Source organism: Ascidia mentula, chromosome 1 (genome assembly GCF_947561715.1).
Source record: "Ascidia mentula chromosome 1, kaAscMent1.1, whole genome shotgun sequence".
Taxonomy (NCBI): Eukaryota; Metazoa; Chordata; class Ascidiacea; order Phlebobranchia; family Ascidiidae; genus Ascidia; species Ascidia mentula.
This window is the reverse complement of record NC_138566.1, coordinates 10,998,036-11,021,976: the sequence shown is the minus strand read 5'-3', so window position 1 is coordinate 11,021,976 and position 23,941 is coordinate 10,998,036. Positions and strand designations below refer to the sequence as shown.

Genomic DNA, 23,941 nt, shown 5'->3' with positions numbered 1-23,941 from the left:
AAACGAGGCTACGACCCAGATCTTGTTTTTGTCTCCGTGGAAGGTTGTCTGTAAACCAAGCCCGCATTCCCAACATCCTCCCCCCATTTGGCCTAAAAATCAATGCAATTGTCAACCACAGATCAGAACCATTTCGTCTGCTTTTCAGTTTGTCGATGAACCCTGAATTACATCACAAACAAGAAGCTGAAAAAAGCCACTTTTATCTAACAAAAAGTTTTTCACTAGTCCCATGAAAGAAAAAGTACAACAAACCACGCTTTTCAACACCTTTCCGCCGTTTTACATAAGCGAAACATCATCGCTAGGTGAACGCAGAGAGCGTTCCGGGGAGGGCATTGGCGCTCGAGACATATTCCATACACAAAACCGTATACTCATTTAGCCCTGGATATATTTGGGTTCCTTCTCAAGGGTCCGTAAAAAGTATATTTTTAATTTTAATGCACACATCAGTCTTGTTTCTTGTTCGTATGATATATGTAAACATTTTCTGCTAGCGTTCGAGTTTGAGAACAACGTAAACGTTAAAAAGGACATACCTGACATGTAAAGGCGACCTATATTAATATTGGATCACAGATGATTTAGAATGTATATGGAAATGTAATATAAGAAACGTGTCAGTAGGATTCGCAGGAAACAGTATTCCGACATTTACCGTGACGGGAACGCTCCTTAGGTGGCCCAAACTGTAGCCTACAGAATCAGCAATTTGGCGAATATAAAATTTTGCTTAAAAATAAAACTTGACAATGAAAATTTTACATTTTGTTCAATCTCATCATAACATAAATTTTAGAGGGCCTTATTTTCCCAAAGGGAACGAAATATTTTTGACAAATAGTCTTTAGACTTTATCAGATCCTCTTGAGGAACTTCATCCACGTCATTGAGACTCTCATCCTTGTATACGAGTGGTTGGTTGATGTAAACGTCATTATTTGGATGGACTAAGTAAGCCAAAGATCTCCGGACAGATTTTAACAAAAATTCACTCTCGGGGATAATCACACGATGTTTCTAAACACAAAATATTTCTATATTCATTTGTTATTCGTTTAGTAAATCGACGTTCCGGGGATTTCAGTTTGCCTTTGGTCCAATGTTGCATTGTGTCTCCTATGTTTATCAAAACCGTTCCTTCTATTGGTGTTGCGTCAACATAATGTCCATCCACATGCTTGACCTAAACAAACAAACGGTTTTACCGCAACTTGTGTATCATCTTTAAACCCTAATGTTGCATTACACACAAAATATTTAGATAGTATTTTTACTTGTAGTCCACCAATGGTATCTTGAAAAATCAATGAAATCGAAGTGAAGTCGGAATGTTCGAGAAGTCTTTGTTGTCCAGGCTCCAAATCGTTTGTTACTGGTGGGTAATAAAGAGTGCTACTGTAAGTCGCAGATGTTTCTGTTGAATGCATATCCGTGTGACACTTCGTGAAAAAGTCTTCATCCTTAAACAGAAGATGTAATCGGTTTTCATTAGAATTGGAAATATTGTGCCGATACACTTTGATATTTTTGCATGACATTTTCAAAATGAAATTGTTCGGCCACCTTTAACTCCAGACCAATAGCAAGAGCGTGAAGAACACGAAGAGAAAGTTTTCGTGACTTCTCCATAAAATTTAACATTGTGTCAGAAAATCCCGGTGCCAGATCATTTGGCCATTCTTCCTTCTTACTAAAGAAAGATCCGCCATCTACATTGAAGAATTCCTTGTAATCGCAGGGTAGATTGGGTTGAAATCTGCTCAAAAATGGAATTCCTGCATTAAGAAAATTGAAAATAGTTTAGCAATGCACTAATACTTCTCCGTTCCTAATCCCATGTAACCAAAAATTTGTCCAGGCTTTTTGTTGTATTTTTCCTTTTTTTCAAACGGACTTGTAAAAAACTTGGCCGTTACATCGTTTACTTTTTGTATAAAACCACTGTGAAGATACAAGATTGTTTAAAACTGAAAAGTCTGCAAAATATTCTTGTCGTGCAATTGCGATCAGTTTGGTTTGCGTTATCTATTCGACAAAGTTTATGTAGGATTTAGAATCCTAATGAACATTTTTTCCGTTTGAGACATCAACAGCAACTAATAATATATTGAAGCATTTTTTAGTATTGACAGATCTAAATTAAATGTCGTATTTGTGCAAATGTAGTTGTTCAAACTGTTTAAACAATGAACATCGTAACTTTTCTGTTTTAGATTTAGATTGGAATTGAATTGTTGCAATGATAACTATGAATCCACGTTTGTTATTAGCATTGTAATGTAGCTATTGTGATGCACAAAACATTCCTTTGTGGTAAGTGCAACCTTTGTTTAAACAAGTGTGACGCCTTTTTTTGCGCCACTCGTTAGAACAAAGATTTTGTGTAAGTAGTCAATTAAATATACGCTGATCAAACTCCTGTTACAGCTTACCAGATTACTGCAACCAAGCCGTATCAGAAAGTATTTACCACATGTAATAATTTGGGGTCTTGTCCAATTTTAAACCGCATTGGCCCGAATAATTTTGTTGTAATTCTTACTGATAACAATGCTCAACGTTTGCACATATTGTACCAACACGTATTAGCTTATAGAAGTATACACCGAACGCCGACTAAAAAGCCAAATACAAATTGTAAACGAAGCACTAAGTCTCTACCAAACCAAACTTACTCATCAAGATACAGCTGATCAAAGTCGCACTTTTGCCGCTGCGAACGAAATCGTGCGAAAGCGAGATATTGTTGCGTGACGTCATAGAAGGCGCTTCGGTCGTGCGCCAGTGCTGGCAGCAAGCCTTATGCGTAGGAATGGAAAACATTGTAAAACTGGTTTAAGCATAATATTGCATTAAACAGGGGACAAAAAGTGAACAAGTGCAATAAACGGATTTTGATGTTAATTTAAGCTGAAGACAGATGGCCGCTGTTCGACCTATTATGTCTTATTTAGTTGTGTAATAATAAAACAGTTACTGGGACAAGGTGTTCTTGTTGTTACAGCATTTATGATCGCTAACGTGATACATGAACTTTTGAAAACACGACAGAGACAAACCGTTAGTTTAGCATTGTCGTTTTGTTCACTCACAGTTATGTCGTTTCTGCTATACCCTATGGTCTTCCTCTAATTAGGGACAAATAAGCCTTTGATTCTTGACGCCACAATGACAAATTTTTGGTGCGATGCAAAACCCTGTCCTGACCTTTACGGTAACGTAATCTGTGGATTCTCCTATGTTTGAAACTTTTCGATATCTGCAAAAATGCGCCTTCTCCTATCTAAACAATGCATTTTTTCGACGCAAGCGCCTTATGTGATGTCCTTTTCTCCTCCGCGCAAAAGGTTTACGATTTTAGAACCGTGAAACTTTGGATATATGTTTGTTGTAGATGTACCTTTAGTTTTACGCAAAGTTGTCATGGCCGTGTCATATGCACTTTAATACTACAAGTATACACCGAACGCCGACTAAAACGTCAAATACAAATCGTAAACGATGCACTAAGTCTCTACCAAACCAAACTTACTCATCAATCCCAGTGTTTTTCAGGTAAACAAATCCAACATTTGAAAAAGCTTCAACCATCAGCTTGCCAGAGATTGTCAAATCATCATGTGAACATTTTTCTTGATTCAAAGCACATGCACTGAAATCTATAACTGGAATGTAATGTTCCGCCATTGCTATGTGCTACACAACCTGGGCGCTAAGTTTTGCGCAAAGCCAGCAGTTTGTACAACTCATGGCTAAGAACCAAAATTTTTTCACAACCGTAACGCCCCGGTGAGCAAGGAAGAAAGCAGTTGCCACCCTTTAGAGGTAAGTGCTGCTGTGTCGAAACGAATTCAAGAGCAAGTACATGTTAATTGTTTTTTACTTCTGAGCACTCCGAAGGCATATTTGGCAAAAGTAGTCTATGTTAATTTATGATAAGAAATTCCAGACAAAGTTGCGAAATATATACGCCTTTCTAATCTTGTATTGTGCTACACAATAACAAATTTAAATGGATTTTTTTATGTAAGATTTTTTCTTGTAGTACCTAACATAGGGTTGAGGGGGGCAGTTTCCTGCTTAAGTTTCTTTTTTTTTGTGATTGCATCTTACTTCTTATGTTAGGAGGAACAAGACATGAGATATAGGTTTGCTACTATGTTTTTTAGACACCGGGTTATGGCTCTGCATGCAGTATATTAAGGTGGGGTCCAACCAAAAGGTAAAATGCATGATCTACACACCTTTCTGGTGAACTATATAATGCTGAGAACATATGGCCATTGCTGCCAATGCTATCTTGAAAAATCAATGTTATTGCTGTTATGTCAGCATGTTCGGCAAGTCTTTGTTGTCCAGGCTCCAAATCGCTTGTTACTGGTGGGTAATATAGTGTGCGAGTACACGTAAAAGTTTCTTTCGAATGCATTTCCGTGTGACACTTGGCGAAGAAGTCTTCATCCTAAGGCATGACGTTTTGTATCAAAATTATCTTAACTTTTGTCAATATGAAATTGTTCGACCACCTTTAACTCTAGGCCGATAGCAAGAGCATGAAGAATACGAAGAGAAAGTTTTCGTGACCTCTCCATAAAATCTAACAATGTGTCAGAAAATCCTGGTGCCAGATCATTTGGCCATTCTTCCTTCTTGCGAAAGAAAGATGCGCCATCAGCGTTATACGTTTCATTGTAATTGCTGGGTGTACTGGGTTCATACCTGTTCAATTAATATTCAGTATCGAGAAAAGGAAAATCAATTTAGTTGAGCAAACTATTGCGATGTGACGGCTAATATTGGGATTCATACCTCTCTTTTCCAATTCCAATGTAACCAAAATTTTGTCCAGGCTTTTTGTTGTATTTTTCTTTTTCTTCAAATGAACTGGTGAAAAATGTGGCCGTCATATCGTTAACGTTTCGAACAAAATCGCTAAAAACAAAATAAATTACCCAAAATTTAGTCACTAGCAAAAATATCCGTGTGTTAATCCAAGCATTTGCGACCCCTCAAACTGTGCTGATAGATTATTTAAATAAGAGAATTTGAAACATTTGAAATTGCCACCTACTGGTACACGTACGGCACAGATTTGAGTGATGACATTATCCTAACATCAGTTACAAAATGTAGTTTCCAAAACTCCAGAACATTTTAGCACATTACAACAGTTTCTCCTGACAGTGATGTCTGTCAAATTCGGACTCAGGACAAATCCAATTTAAGTTCATAGCTACCGTTTTGGCTGGGCTTGCATTGCCTAATTAGGTTGTTGTGTACTGAAGTTTGGTTAAAGTGCATATGCCACGGTCATAACAACTTTGTGTAAAACTAAAGGTATATCTACAACAAACATATATCCAAAGTTTTACGGTTCTACGTCAACTAAAAAATGTAGAAAACTGCACGAAAAGTAACGGCGACCAAAAATCGTAAACCTTTTGCGCTGAGCAGAAAAGGACATCACATAAGGCGCTTGCGTCGAAAAAATGCATTGTTTAGATAGGAGAAGGCGCCTGGTTTTGTAGATATCGAATAGTTTCAAACATAGGAGAATCCACAGATTACGTTACCTTAAAGGTCAGGACAGGGTTTTGCATCACACAAAAATTTGGCATTGTGACGTCACGAATCGAAGGCTTATTTGTCCCTAATTAGAGGAAGACCATAGGGTGTAGCAGAAACGACATAACTGTGAGTGGACAAAACGACAATGCTAAACTAATGGTTTGTCTCTGTCGTGTTTTCAAAAGTTCATGTATCACGTTAGCGATCATAAATGCTGTAACAACAAGAACACCCTGACCCAGCAACTGTTTTATTATTGCACAACTAAATTAGAAATAATAGGTCGAACAGCGGCCATCTGTCTTCAGCTTAAATTAACATCAAAATCCGTTTATTGCACTTGTTCACTTTTTGTCCCCTGTTTAATGCAATATTATGCTTAAATCAGTTTTACAATGTTTTCCATTCCTACGCATAAGGCTTGCTGCCAGCACTCGCGCACGACCGAAGCACCTTCTATGACGTCACGCAACAATATCTCGCTTTCGCACGATTTCGTTCGCAGCGGCAAAAGTGCGACTTTGATCAGCTGTATCTCAGAAACCAGTCGTCGTATCAAGCTACTTTTTTCGCCAGAAATGTTCTGAACTTTTCTTAGTTTGATTATTAACATGTTTGATTTTTACGTGTCATATGCACTTTAGGCGTTGGTAATGTTTTTTACATTTTTAACAGGTCAATCAGTTTGACTGATTTGAACGTTTGAGTATTACTTCTCTGCATTGCAAACTATCATTCACAAATCCTTTACAAAATCAAACTTAGTCATCAATTCCAGTATTTTTCAGGTAAGCAAATCCAGCATTAGAAAAAGCTTCAACCATCAGCTTGCCAGAGATTGTCAAATCTCCATGTAAACATTTTTCTTGATTCAAACCACATGCACCGAAATCTATAACTGGAATATAATGTTCCGCCATTGCTGCGTGCTGTATAGTTGGCTACGTGACACCAAGCAAACACAAGTTGTATGTGGTGTCTGCAGCTTTCACAATGACTTTGTACGATCCGCCGATCGGTAAACAATAAAGAACTGCACTGCACACTTTACCCAGGTAACAATACAACGGGTAGTAAGGAACATCGTAGGGTTCATTGTTGGTGACATCGTCGTTCATGTATAATTATTTCTCCATTCATTAATTCTGCATATTTTGTTTTTGTGGTATACGTATTGACCATAATAAGTAACAGCAATAGCATATTAGCTTTGGCCTTCCTATTCAGACTCATTAACTTTAAGTATTTTGCACCCACGTATTGACCAATCACACATATGCCATAGCAGAATGCTAGCTTTAACAGCCATAGTATGCTGACTTGGGGACATGGTAGACACCAAGTTTATACATGATGCTAAGCTTCACACGTCTTTCAGTATATCAAGATGGAAACGAGGCTACGACCCAGATCTTGTTTTTGTCTCCGTGGAAGGTTGCCTGTAAACCAAGCCCGCATTCCCAACATCCTCCCCCCATTTGGCCTAAAAATCAATGCAATTGTCAACCACAGATCAGAACCATTTCGTCTGCTTTTCATTTGTCGATGAACCCTGAATTACATCACAAACAAGAAGCTGAAAAAAGCCACTTTTATCTAACAAAAAGTTTTTCACTAGTCCCATGAAAGAAAAAGTACAACAAACCACGCTTTTCAACACCTTTCCGCCGTTTTGCATAAGCGAAACATCATCGCTAGGTGAACGCAGAGAGCGTTCCGGGGAGGGCATTGGCGCTCGAGACATATTCCATACACAAAACCGTATACTCATTTAGCCCTGGATATATTTGGGTTCCTTTTCAAGGGTCCGTAAAAAGTATATTTTAAATTTTAATGCACACATCAGTCTTGTTTCTTGTTCGTATGAGATATGAAAACATTTTCTGCTAGCGTTCGAGTTTGAGAACAACGTAAACGTTAAAAAGGACATACCAGACATGTAAAGGCGACCTATATTAATATTGGATCACAGATGAATTAGAATGTATATGAAAATGTAATGCAAGAAACGTGTCAGTAGGATTCGCAGGAAACAGTATTTCGACATTCACCGTGACGTGAACGCCCTTAGGTGGCCCAAACTGTAGCCTACATAATCATCAATTTGGCGAAAAAAAAAATTTGGCTTAAAAATGAAACTTGACAATGAAAATTTTACATTTTGTTCAATCTCATCATAACATAAATTTTAGAGGGCCTTATTTTCCCAAAGGAAACGAAATATTTTTGACAAAAAGTCTTTAGACTTTATCAGATCCTCTTGTGGAACTTCATCCACGTCATTGAGACTCTCATCCTTGTATACGAGTGGTTGGTTGATGTAAACGTCATTATTTGGATGGACGAAGTAAGCCAAAGATCTCCGAACAGATTTCAACAAAAATTCACTCTCAGGGATAATCACACGATGTTTCTAAACACAAAATATTTCTGTATTCATTTATTATTCGTTAAGTAAATCGACGTTACCGTGGATTTAAGTTTGCCTTTGGTCCAATGTTGCATTGTGTCTCCTATGTTTATCAAAACCGTTCCTTCTATTGGTGTTGCGTCAACATAATGTCCATCCACATGCTTGACCTAAACAAACAAACGGTTTTACCGCAACTTGTGTATCATCTTTAAACCCTAATGTTGCATTACACACAAAATATTTAGATAGTATTTTTACTTGTAGTCCACCAATGCTATCTTGAAAAACCAATGAAATTGAAGTGAAATCGGAATGTTCGAGAAGTCTTTGTTGTCCAGGCTCCAAATCGCTTGTTACTGGCGGGCAATAAAGAGTGCAACTGTGGGTCGCAGATGTTTCTGTTGAATGCATATCCGTGTGACACTTCGTGAAAAAGTCTTCATCCTTAAGCAGAAGATGTAATCGTTTTCTAATAGAATTGGAAATATTGTGCCGAAATACTTTGATATTTTTATATATTGTAACGACATTCAAAGTGAAATTGTTCGGCCATATTTAACTCCAGACCGATAGCAAGAGCATGAAGAATACGAAGGGAAAGTTTTCGTGACCTCTCCATAAACTCCAACATTGTGTCAGAAAATCTCGGTGCAAGATCATTTGGCCAATCTTCCTTCGTACGAAAGAAAGATCCGCCATCTACGTTGTAGAATTCCTTGTAATCGCAGGGTAGATTGGGATTTAATCTGCTCAAAAATGGGATTCCTGCATTAAGAAAATTGAGAATAGTTTAGCAGGCACTAATACTTCTCCGTTCCTAATCCCATGTAACCGAAAATTTGTCCAGGCTTTTTGTTGTATTTTTTCTTTTCTTCAAACGGACTTGTAAAAAACTTGGCCGTTTCATCGTTTACTTTTTGTATAAAACCACTGTGAAGATACAAGATTGTTTAAAACTGAAACGTCAGCAAAATATTTTTGACGTGCAATTGCGATCAGTTTGGTTTGCGTTAGTTATTCGACAAAGTTTATGTAGGATTTACAATCCTAATGAACATTTTTTCCGTTTGAGACATCAACAGCAACTACTAATATATTAAAGCCATGTTTATAGTATTGACAAACCTTAATTAAATCTCGTATTTGTGCAAATGTAGTTGTTCAAACTGTTTAAACAATGAACATCGTAACTTTTCTGTTTTAGATTTAGATTGGAATTGAATTGTTGCAATGATAACTATGAATCCACGTTTGTTATTAGAATTGTAATGTAGCTATTGTGATGCACAAAACATTACTTTGTGGTGAGTGCAACCTTTGTTTATCCAAGCGTGACACCTTTTCTTTGCACCACTCGTTGTAACAAAGATTTTGTGTAAAGTAGTCAATCAAATATACGCTGATCAAACTCCTGTTACAGCTTACCAGATTACTGCAACCAAGCCGTATCAGAAAGTATTTACCACATGTAATAATTTGGGGTCTTGTCCAATTTTAAACCGCATTGGCCCGAATAATTTTGTTGCAATTCTTACTGCTAACAATGCTCAACGTATGCACATATTGTACCAACACGTATTAGCTCATAGAATCCGTTAATACTACAAGTATACACCGAACGCCGACTAAAACGCCAAATACAAATCGTAAACGAAGCACTAAGTCTCTACCAAACCAAACTTACTCATCAATCCCAGTGTTTTTCAGGTAAACAAATCCAACATTTGAAAAAGCTTCAACCATCAGCTTGCCAGAGATTGTCAAATTATCATGTGAACATTTTTCTTGATTCAAACCACATGCACTGAAATCTATAACTGGAATGTAATGTTCCGCCATTGCTATGTACTACACAACCTGGGCGCTAAGTTTTGCGCAAAGCCAGCAGTTTGTACAACTCTATGGCTAAGAACCAAAATGTTTTCACAACCGTAACGCCCCGGTGAGCAAGGAAGAAAGCAGTTGCCACCATTTAGAGGTAAGTGCTGCTGTGTCGAAACGAATTCAAGAGCAAGTACATGTTAATTGTTTTTTTTACTTCTGAGCACTCTGAAGGCATATTTGGCAAAAGTAGTCTATGTTAATTTATGATAAGAAATTCCAGACAAAGTTGCGAAATGACTCCAAACAAAAATACCTTTGTACGCAAATGCATTTGGTCAACAATCAATGACGATATATGTATATACGCCTTTCTAATCTTGTATTGTGCTACACAATAACAAATTTAAATGGAATTTTTTTATGTAAGATTTTTTCTTGTAGTACCTAACATAGGGTTGAGGGGGGCATATATAAACATTTTCTGCTAGCGTTCGGGTTTGAGAACAACGTAAACGTTAAAAAGGACATACCAGACATGTAAAGGCTTATTAATATATTAATATTGGATCACAGATGAATTAGAATGTATATGAAAATGTAATACAAGAAACGTGTCAGTAGGATTCGCAGGAAACAGTATTTCGACATTCACCGTGACGTGAACGCTCCTTATGTGGCCCAAACTGTAGCCTACATTATCAGCAATTCAGCAAATATAAAATGTCGCTTGAAAATTAAACTTGACAATAAAAATTTTACATTTTGTTCAATCTCATCATAACATAAATTTTAGTGGGCCTTATTTTCCCAAAGGGAACGAAATATTTTTGACAAATAGTCTTTAGACTTTAACAGATCCTCTTGAGGAACTTCATCCACGTCATTGAGACTCTCATCCTTGTATACGAGTGGTTGGTTGATGTAAACGTCATTATTTGGATGGACGAAGTAAGCCAAAGATCTCCGAACAGATTTTAACAAAAACTCACTCTCGGGGATAATCACACGATGTTTCTAAACACAAAATATTTCTATATTCATTTGTTATTCGTTAAGTAAATCGACGTTATCGTGGATTTAAGTTTGCCTTTGGTCCAATGTTGCATTGTGTCTCCTATGTTTATCAAAACCGTTCCTTCTATTGGTGTTGCGTCAACATAATGTCCATCCACATGCTTGACCTAAACAAACAAACGGTTTTACCGCAACTTGTGTATCATCTTTAAACCCTAATGTTGCATTACACACAAAATATTTAGATAGTATTTTTACTTGTAGTCCACCAATGGTATCTTGAAAAATCAATGAAATCGAAGTGAAGTCGGAATGTTCGAGAAGTCTTTGTTGTCCAGGCTCCAAATCGTTTGTTACTGGTGGGTAATAAAGAGTGCTACTGTAAGTCGCAGATGTTTCTGTTGAATGCATATCCGTGTGACACTTCGTGAAAAAGTCTTCATCCTTAAACAGAAGATGTAATCGTTTTTCATTAGAATTGGAAATATTGTGCCGATACACTTTGATATTTTTGTATGAAATAAATAAAGACTTTCAAAGTGAAATTGTTCGGCCACCTTTAACTCCAGACCAATAGCAAGAGCATGAAGAATACGAAGAGAAAGTTTTTGTGACTTCTCCATAAAATTTAAGATTGTGTCAGAAAATCCCGGTGCCAGATCATTTGGCCATTCTTCCTTCTTACTAAAGAAAGATCCGCCATCTACATTGAAGAATTCCTTGTAATCGCAGGGTAGATTGGGTTGAAATCTGCTCAAAAATGGAATTCCTGCATTAAGAAAATTGAAAATAGTTTAGCAATGCACTAATACTTCTCCGTTCCTAATCCCATGTAACCAAAAATTTGTCCAGGCTTTTTGTTGTATTTTTCCTTTTTTTCAAACGGACTTGTAAAAAACTTGGCCGTTACATCGTTTACTTTTTGTATAAAACCACTGTGAAGATACAAGATTGTTTAAAACTGAAAAGTCTGCAAAATATTCTTGTCGTGCAATTGCGATCAGTTTGGTTTGCGTTATCTATTCGGCAAAGTTTATGTAGGATTTAGAATCCTAATGAACATTTTTTCCGTTTGAGACATCAACAGCAACTAATAATATATTGAAGCATTTTTTAGTATTGACAGATCTAAATTAAATGTCGTATTTGTGCAAATGTAGTTGTTCAAACTGTTTAAACAATGAACATCGTAACTTTTCTGTTTTAGATTTAGATTGGAATTGAATTGTTGCAATGATAACTATGAATCCACGTTTGTTATTAGCATTGTAATGTAGCTATTGTGATGCACAAAACATTCCTTTGTGGTAAGTGCAACCTTTGTTTAAACAAGTGTGAAGCCTTTTTTTGCGCCACTCGTTAGAACAAAGATTCTGTGTAAGTAGTCAATTAAATATACGCTGATCAAACTCCTGTTACAGCTTACCAGATTACTGCAACCAAGCCGTATCAGAAAGTATTTACCACATGTAATAATTTGGGGTCTTGTCCAATTTTAAACCGCATTGGCCCGAATAATTTTGTTGTAATTCTTACTGATAACAATGCTCAACGTATGCACATACTGTACCAACACGTATTAGCTTATAGAAGTATACACCGAACGCCGACTAAAAAGCCAAATACAAATCGTAAACGAAGCACTAAGTCTCTACCAAACCAAACTTACTCATCAAGATACAGCTGATCAAAGTCGCACTTTTGCCGCTGCGAACGAAATCGTGCGAAAGCGAGATATTGTTGCGTGACGTCATAGAAGGCGCTTCGGTCGTGCGCCAGTGCTGGCAGCAAGCCTTATGCGTAGGAATGGAGAACATTGTAAAACTGGTTTAAGCATAATATTGCATTAAACAGGGGACAAAAAGTGAACAAGTGCAATAAACGGATTTTGATGTTAATTTAAGCTGAAGACAGATGGCCGCTGTTCGACCTATTATGTCTTATTTAGTTGTGTAATAATAAAACAGTTACTGGGACAAGGTGTTCTTGTTGTTACAGCATTTATGATCGCTAACGTGATACACTTTTGAAAACACGACAGAGACAAACCGTTTGTTTAGCATTGTCGTTTTGTTCACTCACAGTTATGTCGTTTCTGCTATACCCTATGGTCTTCCTCTAATTAGGGACAAATAAGCCTTTGATTCTTGACGCCACAATGACAAATTTTTGGTGTGATGCAAAACCCTGTCCTGACCTTTACGGTAACGTAATCTGTGGATTCTCCTATGTTTGAAACTATTCGATATCTGCAAAAACAGGCGCCTTCTCCTATCTAAACAATGCATTTTTTCGACGCAAGCGCCTTATGTGATGTCCTTTTCTCCTCCGCGCAAAAGGTTTACGATTTTAGAACCGTGAAACTTTGGATATATGTTTGTTGTAGATGTACCTTTAGTTTTACGCAAAGTTGTCATGGCCGTGTCATATGCACTTTAATACTACAAGTATACACCGAACGCCGACTAAAACGTCAAATACAAATCGTAAACGATGCACTAAGTCTCTACCAAACCAAACTTACTCATCAATCCCAGTGTTTTTCAGGTAAACAAATCCAACATTTGAAAAAGCTTCAACCATCAGCTTGCCAGAGATTGTCAAATCATCATGTGAACATTTTTCTTGATTCAAAGCACATGCACTGAAATCTATAACTGGAATGTAATGTTCCGCCATTGCTATGTGCTACACAACCTGGGCGCTAAGTTTTGCGCAAAGCCAGCAGTTTGTACAACTCATGGCTAAGAACCAAAATTTTTTCACAACCGTAACGCCCCGGTGAGCAAGGAAGAAAGCAGTTGCCACCCTTTAGAGGTAAGTGCTGCTGTGTCGAAACGAATTCAAGAGCAAGTACATGTTATTTTTTTTTACTTCTGAGCACTCCGAAGGCATATTTGGCAAAAGTAGTCTATGTTAATTTATGATAAGAAATTCCAGACAAAGTTGCGAAATATATACGCCTTTCTAATCTTGTATTGTGCTACACAATAACAAATTTAAATGGATTTTTTTATGTAAGATTTTTTCTTGTAGTACCTAACATAGGGTTGAGGGGGGCAGTTTCCTGCTTAAGTTTCTTTTTTTTGTGATTGCCTCTTACTTCTTATGTTAGGAGGAACAAGACATGAGATATAGGTTTGCTACTATGTTTTTTAGACACCGGGTTATGGCTCTGCATGCAGTATTTAAGGTGGGGTCCAACCAAAAGGTAAAATGCATGATCTACACACCTTTCTGGTGAACTATATAATGCTGAGAACATATGGCCATTGCTGCTATGTGGATAGTTTTGACACCTGTACCCCAGCTGACGTAAGTAAGGGTGTCATTTCTGGCAACAACTTAAACTTTGGTAATCCTTGCAGGAAAGGGAGTGGTGTAAGTAAGTATTTTTCAACCTTTTTGAGCCACGGAACACTTTTTATTCAAATAATCTTGCGGAACACCAAACTGTTGGAAGTATTGCGGCATGTAACTTCATCAGCAACAGGCTCGCGCAATTGCATTCTTATTATTACAAAACGAGTCTTACTGTTACACAACATTAAATAAAGCAATTCACGATGGATCATTAAAACTGCTGATAGTGTGTGATTTTCATATAGCTATTTACGCCCTTTGTTATAAACAAATGATTTCGACCCGTTGCGGAACATCTGGCGATCTTTCAAGGAACACTGGTGTTCCGCGGAACACCGGTTGAAAGTCACTGGTCTAAGTTAACAAAACACCAAGCTAGGAGTGTGATTATGTTGTTTGCCATGCCACATTACTTTTGGTTGCCGATTGGCATATCTATTTTCGAAATAGAGGGTTGGTTCGTAGGTGATTTGCTGCATAGTAGGGGACAAAGTTTAGACAAATGGAATCATTCAGGTATTTTCTGCTTTTTCAAAGATTGTTGGGTGGGATTCAATGCAGAAGTCATCGGCACCCACATAGGTTCTGGTGTCTGGGTGCTCAGGTTGATCATTTGAGTACACATTGTGACGTAGTACACTTCCCTGTGTCGGGCCGTCTCTCTGCTTGCGCCATCTACTGCGGTTTCCATTTAAGTTAACAAGAAACGTCGGTCTCATAACATGGACTGTATTATGAGTGTTAGTTTAGTATCGAGTGTCAAAAACTTCATGATTGTCGAGGTCTACCATAAGGCAACACCTGTGATCAATTTTTTCTCAAAATCGTTCTTAACATGTTGCGTGAGTTTTAATAGTTGACCTGACTTTCATGATTTGATGCCAACTTGTTCTGGAATTAGGTTTTCGTCGATGGGTTTAATATGACAGAGCATGAACCGTTCAAATTTCCTGTTTGTGTGGGGGAGGGAGACAGGCATGTAGCCCTTTGGGATTTTTTTTCAACACCGCGATCACTTTTGCTTGCTTCAACAATTCGTGGAAGGTGGAAAATATTGACTTTTAACAGCCAATGTCGTGCTGCATGGCAAAAGTGCCTGACACTTTAAGTGGAAAAAAGTGTACCGACCTTGTTACCTGAAAGTTTTTTTTCGAATCGAGTATTTCAGCTCAAAAAATAATATGTTTATACGTTATTTAAAACTTTTTTATTATATGACTAGAAAAGAAAAAAAAAGGAACACATCAATTGGGAAATTCTGGTAAAAACTGATCAAAATGATTTGTAAAACCTTACGTTGTCATTTGCAACAGTAGCAAACCTTTTGACAATCTAAAATATTTGATGATGCAGATCCATGTTGCAGCGGTTTGCTTGTCTTGCATTTGGCAAGAAGCTAACCGAACGGAAACAATAGTCTCGTATTGCAGACAAAAAAAAGTCGAACCGGTGGTTTGTGACAATGTGGAAGTGGTCGGGCTGATATAGCATGAGAACGGCAAATGCTGGTGGCAACGTCTTAATATTTGTCTGTAAGTTGTATCTTGGGTTAAGGTTGTTTCCGTAGTTGTTAAACGACATGCGTATAATGATTTTGAATTAAGACTGGGAAATTAAATGTTGAAAACAAAAATGCATGATTGTTATTTTGTTTGTAGCCAATTTGTAAAATCAGGATAATGAAACTGGTTTTGATTTGTGCATTTGCTTGCTTTTGCTACATGAGCGTGGTGAAAGCAAATCTTGCAAATCTGGCAAATCAGGCATTCAAAAAATGTGGGAAGAAATGCATGGAACCATGCGGGTTGGCAACAACATGCACTGAGAACTGTCAATCAAATTGCATCCAAGGTTGGTATGATATATATTTGTTTCGTGGAAGGTAACTTTAGTACCATACATATTGTATTTTTGATGGCAAAAATTAGTTTATCCCTAATTTGTCGTTTAATTGTTTTATTTTGATTATATTTCTTCAGTTTGTCGTGTCTGTCTCTGATCTATGACTATATGCTTGCTTGTGCACTGGTTTTATAAGAGACTGACTGTTAAACAACTTTATTCGCACGAGCTTTCGCGAGATTGATCTCGCTTCATCAGGTGCAGCAAATGACGTGTCAAATAAAATGCGGTAACAGCGCTAAAAACAAGGAAGAAAAAAAGGAAAAACGCACGAAGAGGTGATAATTGTTGGTCACTGAGTGCCCGTGGCATCTTGGTGCGTATAATGGCTCATAAAGCCCCAGTCTCTATTGAGACCGTGGTTGATAGAGTCAAATTTTTGGATGTGGCGTTGTTCTGCCGTCTCTCTCGCTAGTCTCGTTCTTCTTATAACCTTCTGTAGCACCATGACCCTCAAGTCTTCAACACTGTGGTCAGGCTCGTTGAAATGAGCACCTACCGGTTTCTCGTAGTTGTTGTGCCGAATATCATTTTTGTGACCGTTCATTCTCTGTCTCAGTGTTTGTCCGGTTTGTCCGATATACAAAGCTCGTGGACAGCGCGCACACGTCAAAGCGTAAATGACGTTCGTTGACCTGCAGGAAAATGTTCCCTGTGGTGAGAAATGTTGCCCATGCTTAGTCATGAGCTGATTAGATCGGTTAATGTGGTGGCACAATGCGCATCTCGCACCTCCACATGGGTATGTCCCAAAGTTTTTCTTGGTAGTAGTCTCCGTGTGGGTTAGCATTGTTTTCAGGTTTGGTGGTTGGCGATAAGCGACAACCGGAAGCTGCGGGAACACTGCACAAAGTCGGCTGTCACCATGCAAGATGGGCTGTAGGTCTTTTGCGATTTTTTTCAGTCGTCCCATCGGTTTGTTGTATGTGACGACGATGGGGATTCGTGTGTTTTTGCTACCACGCTGGTTCTCTTGAATAAGCCGGTCTCGTGGGACGGTCGTCGCTCTTGCCATCTCCTTGTCTACCATGCTGGATCGGTAGTCATTCCCTATAAACCTGGTACGCAGTTCGCGCAACTGTGCGTTGCAGTCATCACGACGGGAACATATTCGTCTGTACCGGAGTGTCTGTGAGTGTACGATTGATCGATACACATGAGCCATTATACGCACCAAGATGCCACGGGCACTCAGTGACCAACAATTATCACCTCTTCGTGCGTTTTTCCTTTTTTTCTTCCTTGTTTTTAGCGCTGTTACCGCATTTTATTTGACACGTCATTTGCTGCACCTGATGAAGCGAGATCAATCTCGCGAAAGCTCGTGCGAATAAAGTTGTTTAACAGTCAGTCTCTTATAAAAGCAGTGCACAAGCAAGCATATATTTTGATTATAGGGAGTGTTTTTTTTGCCAGATTATTTTTTTTTACATACAAACTTTATTGAGAAGTTATTGTACTTTATTTTTCTAGGTACGTATACTTAAATATCATCAGCAAACATAAAAAATCCCTTAAGCAAATCCTTTGCGCTATTTTAAGTAAATAAACAATTGTTTAATCCTCGTCAATAACCCAAATAAATTTAAATATGCCGTTTTTGTAGAAAAGTTTCTTTTTGTGACAGGAAACGAAACGTGTTTGGAACATTGCCTACAATTTTGCCGAGATCAACACTACGCAGTCAAGTGTGACTCGTGCACAGCTCCTTGCAGAGATCTGTTTGCTGCCTGTGCAAACGACCTTTGCACCACCTACTGTCCCAACGGCGACACCATTGAATTGGAAACAATCCGCTTCGACCACAATTGCTTCGGTTGCATGACTAAAAATTGTCACACAGTGATTACGGCTGCCTTTGGAGTAAAACCTTAATCATCCCTTCTCGTATATTATGCCCCCGACACATATATAATCAACACTTCATCAACCACCCAAGTCATAAATCTTTTGCAATGAAAAGAGCATATTTTATAAAATAACGAAATCATGAAAATTTTGCAAAATGTTTAGCTGTGGACACTTTCATAATTTTCGAAAGTAAATATTTGTTTATAAGTTCTGACACAACGTTTGATGATTATTTACCAGGTTTGCGAGTCTTTAATCACATTTGCCACCCAATGGTTTCTTTTGTTTGTATTGGCTGTAATACATTTGTATGAATAAATAACCCCATTATTTCATGTAAAAATGTACTGAGACACAAACAATATTTGGGATTAAACACACAGAGAAAAAGGGATTTACGCTGTAATAAATTGATGATTATACGTCATCATCGCAAACTAAATAAAGCACTCGCTGAATTGAAACCAAACTGCGACGTCACATCCTTACAACATAATATGTCGCTACATTACTCCCCCCCAGAAACGGGTTTTGCACTTTTTGGAGGTCGGCCTCACTTTTTAAACGATATCGTCAGGAATTATAAAATATGCGGGTAAACGACGAAGAACCGTTTTCGCAATTCAGCCTCTTGTAAACCACACGATGTCGCTCCCATACTGCGCCCTGGTTACTCGCAAGCGGGGGTTTAAATACCAATTGATTCTTTGCTGGCTCAGATGATTGTGAATGCAAGTTTGATTGAAATTGACAATGCCTTTGTCGAACTCACGTTCTGTCCAGACAAAGTTAGTGCCGTTGTCGCTAAACACGTCCGAAGGCGAACCTTTTCGACCGGGAAACCTTTGAGAAGTGTTAATGAACGTAGAAGTGCCAAGCGAGTAAGCGAGTGACCTCTATATGTACAGCCCGCTTGCACTTCTCCAGTAGCTTTAGACATAATGAGACATGGTGATTACCAGTATTACCAGACCAAATCAAAACTTTTGAAAATAATGTAGTATTAAAGAACTTCGCTAATTCTACCTTGCAGTTCTCCATCTGGTAGAATGTTGTTAGTTGGAATTTAACATACACTTTTATTTACAATCCCGATCACCCATAAAACAGTTTCAAAATTGTGATTAAAAAAGTTTTGGACCGAGTAATTCAAATACAATACTGTGTAATCTCATACTGATTTGCATCAACTATGTTCTACAACACACAACTCTACAAACATTACGTCCGTAAATAAAACTGATAAATATGCGTGATTAACTGTAATAGCATGTCCATCAAGAAAACAAAGGTAATCCTATTGATTGAAAGGATTTTCATGAATGGTAACATGAAAGTGAATCTTTCCACAGTAATTGCAGCGTTAACATAGCCTATAGGTTCAAATGTCAAAAGAGACCAATACTGTACAATTTAAATAAATTAAGAATATGTGAAAAAGGATAAGGACTTTAAGGACTTTAAGGACTTTAAGGAAGAAATTATTATATTTTGCATCACAAATTTTCATCACAAGTAGGTTTTAATTGCCCAGTCGGGATTTTTGCTACACTAAGTAACTTCTCGGATGCCTTTACTTTTGGATCATTAGGTTCCTTCCATTTTTGCCAATAAATCACCTTGGAGATGCCTATTAATAATGAATAAAATTTAAAAGTTGAATCAGTTGCGAAGTATCTACAACTCGAATATGCGCTTTTCTGGTAGGGATTACCTGTTTGTATTATTAACTTGGAACATTCGTTGCAAGGAAATAGAGTGACATAAATTGTACAACCTTCCAAACGGGTTTTGCCAGTGTTTATTATTGCATTCAATTCCGCATGACAAACTGTAAAGTAACGTAAATTATTGTTAGTGTACAAACAAAAAAAGCACTGGTTTAAAAACTGGATCTGCCAGGTTTTCTAAAAATCAATATATGTTTCGCTCTGCCGACATCGTCAGTTACTGTATAATAAATACATATTCAGTCATAACAATATTAAATCTGGGCTAGCAAGATCTTCTGTGCAAAGTCAGAAGCACCGCAGGGGAAGGCAGGAATAATTACACACGCTAGTTTGAAAGACAGCGTTGATGACGTACAAACTGATGAGCATACAAGGTAGTACAACAACATAGGATGTGGTCATAGTCCCCTGGAGCAAAGTCACAAAACACATAAAAATCATACAAAAAGCTAGCGCACTGTGGGTAATCGTTGCACATTATACCTAGATAGCCCAGTCACTGAACTGCTACAACAGTTGAATATGGATTTCAATTCCTACTTTTCTTGCTAATGTTTTTTCAGACGTTTTAACATTTTTCAATGCCCAAATGTGTGTTTATTATACAATATCAGATAGTCAAGTACAAATCAGGTTGTTCTTGTTTTTATAACAAATGCTTTTTTGTGTGTACCGTTACGGAAAGGGCAGTGATTGCCAGGCCTTACTCTGCCATTTATGGTTCATTCAGTAAATGCTAGAATACCATTTACTGTTATTCGTTTTATTCAATTTGGTGCAAACCATAGAAATATTTTTTATCTTCTTCCCTATCAGCATCACGGCTCCAGGGAAATTTGTCTTCCGCCCCATTTGGCATCTTATTGAAGCCTTTTCCTATAACATTCCCACAACCATCAACAACACAGGCACCAACCTGAAATAAACAAAACTATAAAACGCATTTTGTTGTTTGGCAACTTCACGATTGCGCTTTGTATGCGAAGTGGGTGTCTACCAGCAACCAAAAACAACAATGTGATAATGTAAGTAAATTAATTTTTTTATCATTTTTTAATCAACGCCATTAAGCACAATAACTTTACTGACCACCCAATAACAAACATGACGACTAATTCATGTGAGCTTGTGATACGGAATTTTAGGTTAGTACTGTGGCGTGACAATACTAAGCATAAACCTGCGTGCTTGGATCTTTACTCTCCAATGATTCCACTTTGGCAACATCCATGAAATTGGTGGACTGCATGTTTTCCTATCCTAAAGTAAGCTATAAATAACAGAATATACGTTATCTACAAAGAAGAGTATTACTATGTTATTAACATGTTTACTTTTGTAAGATTAGGCAGAACTACAACATTCGATTGTTTGGAAAAATATTTCGATTGTTTGGTTTTTTATTGCCACTGTTCAGGTGATATGCAGTCACGTGCGCACCACTTCCGTGTGTCACAAACCATATACGCAAGCAGCATCTGATGATTCCTGTTTACACAATACTCGTTTTGAACGTAACAACTCGTTTCAAACTGTATACCACCCATGTACTAATATGTACATTTTCGCCGCCTTTTAACTTAACGGGTTAAAAATACAGTACAATCAAAGGAAAAAAATTGCCTTTGATTGTATTGCTGGTAGCAGAAAACTTAAGCAGGCAATTTATTGACGGAAATGACGAAACCACTTGCAGTTGTGATGGCCAAGCAAGGACCTGCGCAGTGGGGTGATCCTGTCAATCATGCTATTGCATGAAATATTACTCCTACGTTTTATTCACAATCTCCTGTCAATATCATTGTTTCCACCCAACCTGCATGTTGTTACTCGTATGTGTGCAATGTTAAACCGAAAGTTTATAAGTTTGCAGTTGTTAAACGATCCGCCTGCAAAGTTTAACAGCCTTAGATGGTTGGTAATCACTCAGCTAACACATATTTTTAACTTTCTCAACGTCGTAATAAGGTCGTTAACACGTGTCACACTACTCTTATCAAAATTAAATGTTGTTAAAAAGCGACGTTTACAAAAACTTTGTTTCTATGTTGTTGATACGCCAAATGCAACTTACAATCAACGTTGTCAAGCAACATTGGGCCATTTGACGCAATAACTACGTTACAATCGAGTTTGACAGCATATATACAATTGCAGAGCAGATAACAAAATTATGTAAATATAAACAGAAGAGAAGATAAAGGGTGCCTCTAAAATACCATTGTAGGCATCGTAGGCATTGTAGGCATTGAGCCTAGGCATTGTAAGGCAGAACTACAACATTCGATTGTTTGGAAAAATACTATACCATCAAGGTAACATTTCTGTGTGTCACACAACACATACGCAAGCAGCCCACACTAGCATCTGGTGATTCCTGTTCATACTAAACTCGTTTCATCCTGTATACCATCCATGTACTAATATGTACATTTTCGCCTCCCTTTAACTAAACGGGTTAAAACTACAATACAATCAAAGGTAAGAAATTGCTCTTGAATTATTCTTAAATAATTTTTTACTGATATTCCCAAAGATTACATTGCACCGATCATAAACTAACTTTGTTCAAAAACTGAAAAAAAATTCTTGCTGTGTGAGGAATCGTTACCAAGACATAGGTCTCATAACGTATTTTTGTAAAATAATCTATAAGTTTAACCACCTCCAAACCAATACTCACTAAACTGGTGTGACAAACAAACCCGATTGAAGGACGCGGGACGAACGGCGATACCTAGATTTCAGCACAAATCCTTCGCTTCGTTTCAACCTGTACTTTGTACCTAACTACTTGAACTGCCACAATATGTATGCACACATTTGCTAATAATACGTGACAGCAAATCCTCAACTGCCTTGCGGAAAATCAAACATGTGTTGTGTGGATGCCTATGATCATTTTCAGGTTCCTGCTGCAGTTGCGAAATGCTTTTACTAGCGTATAAAAAAACATCCAGTGAATGGATTACCATCATAGAGACGGGTACAAATAACTCCTTCACTGGTTACTTTGAAAATCTGAAACTTAACACAACTCGAGCTAAGCTATTTAGCCATCGCAAAGGCATTGCGTTCAACGTGACTTAACTCAATTCGATGATAATTATCGTGCGCACCACTGCCGTGTGTCACAAACCATATACGCAAGCAGCATCTGATGATTCCTGTTTATACAATACTCGTTTTGAACGTAACAACTCGTTTCAAACTGTATACCACCCATTTACTAATATGTACATTTTCGCCGCCTTTTAACTTAACGGGTTAAAAATACAGTACAATCAAAGGAAAATTGCAATAAACTAATTTACTCGCAGCTACATTGCTGGTAGCAGAAAACTTAAGCAGGCAATTTATTGACGGAAATGACGAAACCACTTGCAGTTGTGATGGCCAAGCAAGGAACTGCGCAGTGGGGTGATCCTGTCAATCATGCTATTGCATGAAATATTACTCCTACGTTTTATTCACAATCTCCTGTCAATATCATTGTTTCCACCCAACCTGCATGTTGTTACTCGTATGTGTGCAATGTTAAACCGAAAGTTTATAAGTTTGCAGTTGTTAAACGATCCGCCTGCAAAGTTTAACAGCCTTAGATGGTTGGTAATCACTCAGCTAACACATATTTTTAACTTTCTCAACGTCGTAATAAGGTCGTTAACACGTGTCACACTACTCTTATCAAAATTAAATGTTGTTAAAAAGCGACGTTTACAAAAACTTTGTTTCTATGTTGTTGATACGCCAAATGCAACTTACAATCAACGTTGTCAAGCAACATTGGGCCATTTGACGCAATAACTACGTTACAATCGAGTTTGACAGCATATATACAATTGCAGAGCAGATAACAAAATTATGTAAATATAAACAGAAGAGAAGATAAAGGGTGCCTCTAAAATACCATTGTAGGCATCGTAGGCATTGTAGGCATTGAGCCTAGGCATTGTAAGGCAGAACTACAACATTCGATTGTTTGGAAAAATACTATACCATCAAGGTAACATTTCTGTGTGTCACACAACACATACGCAAGCAGCCCACACTAGCATCTGGTGATTCCTGTTCATACTAAACTCGTTTCATCCTGTATACCATCCATATACTAATATGTACATTTTCGCCGCCTTTTAACTTAACGGGTTAAAAATACAGTACAATCAAAGGAAAAAAATTGCAATAAACTAACTTACTCGCAGCTACATTGCTGGTAGCAGAAAACTTAAGCAGGCAATTTATTGACGGAAATGACGAAACCACT

At 37.7% G+C, this 23,941-nt stretch overlaps 5 protein-coding genes and 1 pseudogene across 5 annotated transcripts; 1 reads left to right on the top strand and 5 right to left on the bottom strand.

Annotated features, from left to right (window-relative positions):
- Positions 1-798: 798 nt before the first annotated feature.
- On the bottom strand, positions 799-3,693 carry LOC145914712 (uncharacterized; annotated as a pseudogene).
- Positions 3,694-3,982: 289 nt separating this feature from the next.
- LOC145914612 (uncharacterized) lies at positions 3,983-6,494 on the bottom strand. Its single transcript, XM_083002465.1, has 5 exons — positions 6,340-6,494; positions 4,816-4,938; positions 4,533-4,725; positions 4,251-4,468; positions 3,983-3,998 (listed from the first exon to the last, which is right to left on the bottom strand). Exons 1-5 carry the CDS (start codon positions 6,492-6,494, stop codon positions 3,983-3,985), a joined length of 705 nt encoding a protein of 234 aa, XP_082858591.1.
- Positions 6,495-7,762: 1,268 nt separating this feature from the next.
- On the bottom strand, positions 7,763-9,826 carry LOC145914503 (uncharacterized). Its single transcript, XM_083002359.1, has 6 exons — positions 9,672-9,826; positions 8,795-8,917; positions 8,548-8,733; positions 8,246-8,456; positions 8,044-8,154; positions 7,763-7,987 (listed from the first exon to the last, which is right to left on the bottom strand). The coding sequence occupies exons 1-6, from the start codon at positions 9,824-9,826 to the stop codon at positions 7,763-7,765; spliced, it is 1,011 nt and encodes a 336-aa protein (XP_082858485.1).
- A 774-nt stretch (positions 9,827-10,600) lies between these two features.
- LOC145914396 (uncharacterized) lies at positions 10,601-13,504 on the bottom strand. The gene is made up of 6 exons (XM_083002262.1): positions 13,350-13,504; positions 11,638-11,760; positions 11,383-11,575; positions 11,084-11,269; positions 10,883-10,992; positions 10,601-10,826 (listed from the first exon to the last, which is right to left on the bottom strand). The coding sequence occupies exons 1-6, from the start codon at positions 13,502-13,504 to the stop codon at positions 10,601-10,603; spliced, it is 993 nt and encodes a 330-aa protein (XP_082858388.1).
- Positions 13,505-15,850: 2,346 nt separating this feature from the next.
- Positions 15,851-18,284, top strand: LOC145912399 (uncharacterized). Its single transcript, XM_082999857.1, has 2 exons — positions 15,851-16,039; positions 17,718-18,284. Exons 1-2 carry the CDS (start codon positions 15,868-15,870, stop codon positions 17,963-17,965), a joined length of 420 nt encoding a protein of 139 aa, XP_082855983.1. The 5' UTR covers positions 15,851-15,867; the 3' UTR covers positions 17,966-18,284.
- Positions 18,285-19,012: 728 nt separating this feature from the next.
- On the bottom strand, positions 19,013-21,563 carry LOC145903841 (deoxycytidylate deaminase-like). Its single transcript, XM_082992010.1, has 5 exons — positions 21,009-21,563; positions 20,855-20,944; positions 20,458-20,590; positions 19,656-19,772; positions 19,013-19,571 (listed from the first exon to the last, which is right to left on the bottom strand). The coding sequence occupies exons 2-5, from the start codon at positions 20,921-20,923 to the stop codon at positions 19,438-19,440; spliced, it is 453 nt and encodes a 150-aa protein (XP_082848136.1). The 5' UTR covers positions 20,924-20,944; positions 21,009-21,563; the 3' UTR covers positions 19,013-19,437.
- Positions 21,564-23,941: the final 2,378 nt, after the last annotated feature.

What these genes read in the sequence shown, in the direction of transcription:
- LOC145903841 (XM_082992010.1), bottom strand. Translation starts at nt 20,923, where the DNA reads ATGCAGTCCACCAATTTCATGGATGTTGCCAAAGTGGAATCATTGGAG. An exon ending in AGATAAAAAATATTTCTATG is followed by an intron (nt 19,773 to 20,457) that starts GTTTGCACCAAA and finishes GTTACTTTACAG; the next exon opens with TTTGTCATGCGGAATTGAAT. An exon ending in CAAGTTAATAATACAAACAG is followed by an intron (nt 19,572 to 19,655) that starts GTAATCCCTACC and finishes CATTATTAATAG; the next exon opens with GCATCTCCAAGGTGATTTAT.
- LOC145912399 (XM_082999857.1), top strand. Translation starts at nt 15,868, where the DNA reads ATGAAACTGGTTTTGATTTGTGCATTTGCTTGCTTTTGCTACATGAGC. An exon ending in TCAATCAAATTGCATCCAAG is followed by an intron (nt 16,040 to 17,717) that starts GTTGGTATGATA and finishes TTTTTGTGACAG; the next exon opens with GAAACGAAACGTGTTTGGAA.
- LOC145914612 (XM_083002465.1), bottom strand. Translation starts at nt 6,494, where the DNA reads ATGGCGGAACATTATATTCCAGTTATAGATTTCGGTGCATGTGGTTTG. An exon ending in AAAAATACTGGAATTGATGA is followed by an intron (nt 4,939 to 6,339) that starts CTAAGTTTGATT and finishes TTTTGTTTTTAG; the next exon opens with CGATTTTGTTCGAAACGTTA. An exon ending in ATTGGAATTGGAAAAGAGAG is followed by an intron (nt 4,726 to 4,815) that starts GTATGAATCCCA and finishes TTAATTGAACAG; the next exon opens with GTATGAACCCAGTACACCCA.
- LOC145914396 (XM_083002262.1), bottom strand. Translation starts at nt 13,504, where the DNA reads ATGGCGGAACATTACATTCCAGTTATAGATTTCAGTGCATGTGCTTTG. An exon ending in AAAAACACTGGGATTGATGA is followed by an intron (nt 11,761 to 13,349) that starts GTAAGTTTGGTT and finishes GTATCTTCACAG; the next exon opens with TGGTTTTATACAAAAAGTAA. An exon ending in ATGGGATTAGGAACGGAGAA is followed by an intron (nt 11,576 to 11,637) that starts GTATTAGTGCAT and finishes ATTTTTGAGCAG; the next exon opens with ATTTCAACCCAATCTACCCT.
- LOC145914503 (XM_083002359.1), bottom strand. Translation starts at nt 9,826, where the DNA reads ATGGCGGAACATTACATTCCAGTTATAGATTTCAGTGCATGTGGTTTG. An exon ending in AAAAACACTGGGATTGATGA is followed by an intron (nt 8,918 to 9,671) that starts GTAAGTTTGGTT and finishes GTATCTTCACAG; the next exon opens with TGGTTTTATACAAAAAGTAA. An exon ending in ATAGCATTGGTGGACTACAA is followed by an intron (nt 8,155 to 8,245) that starts GTAAAAATACTA and finishes TTGTTTGTTTAG; the next exon opens with GTCAAGCATGTGGATGGACA.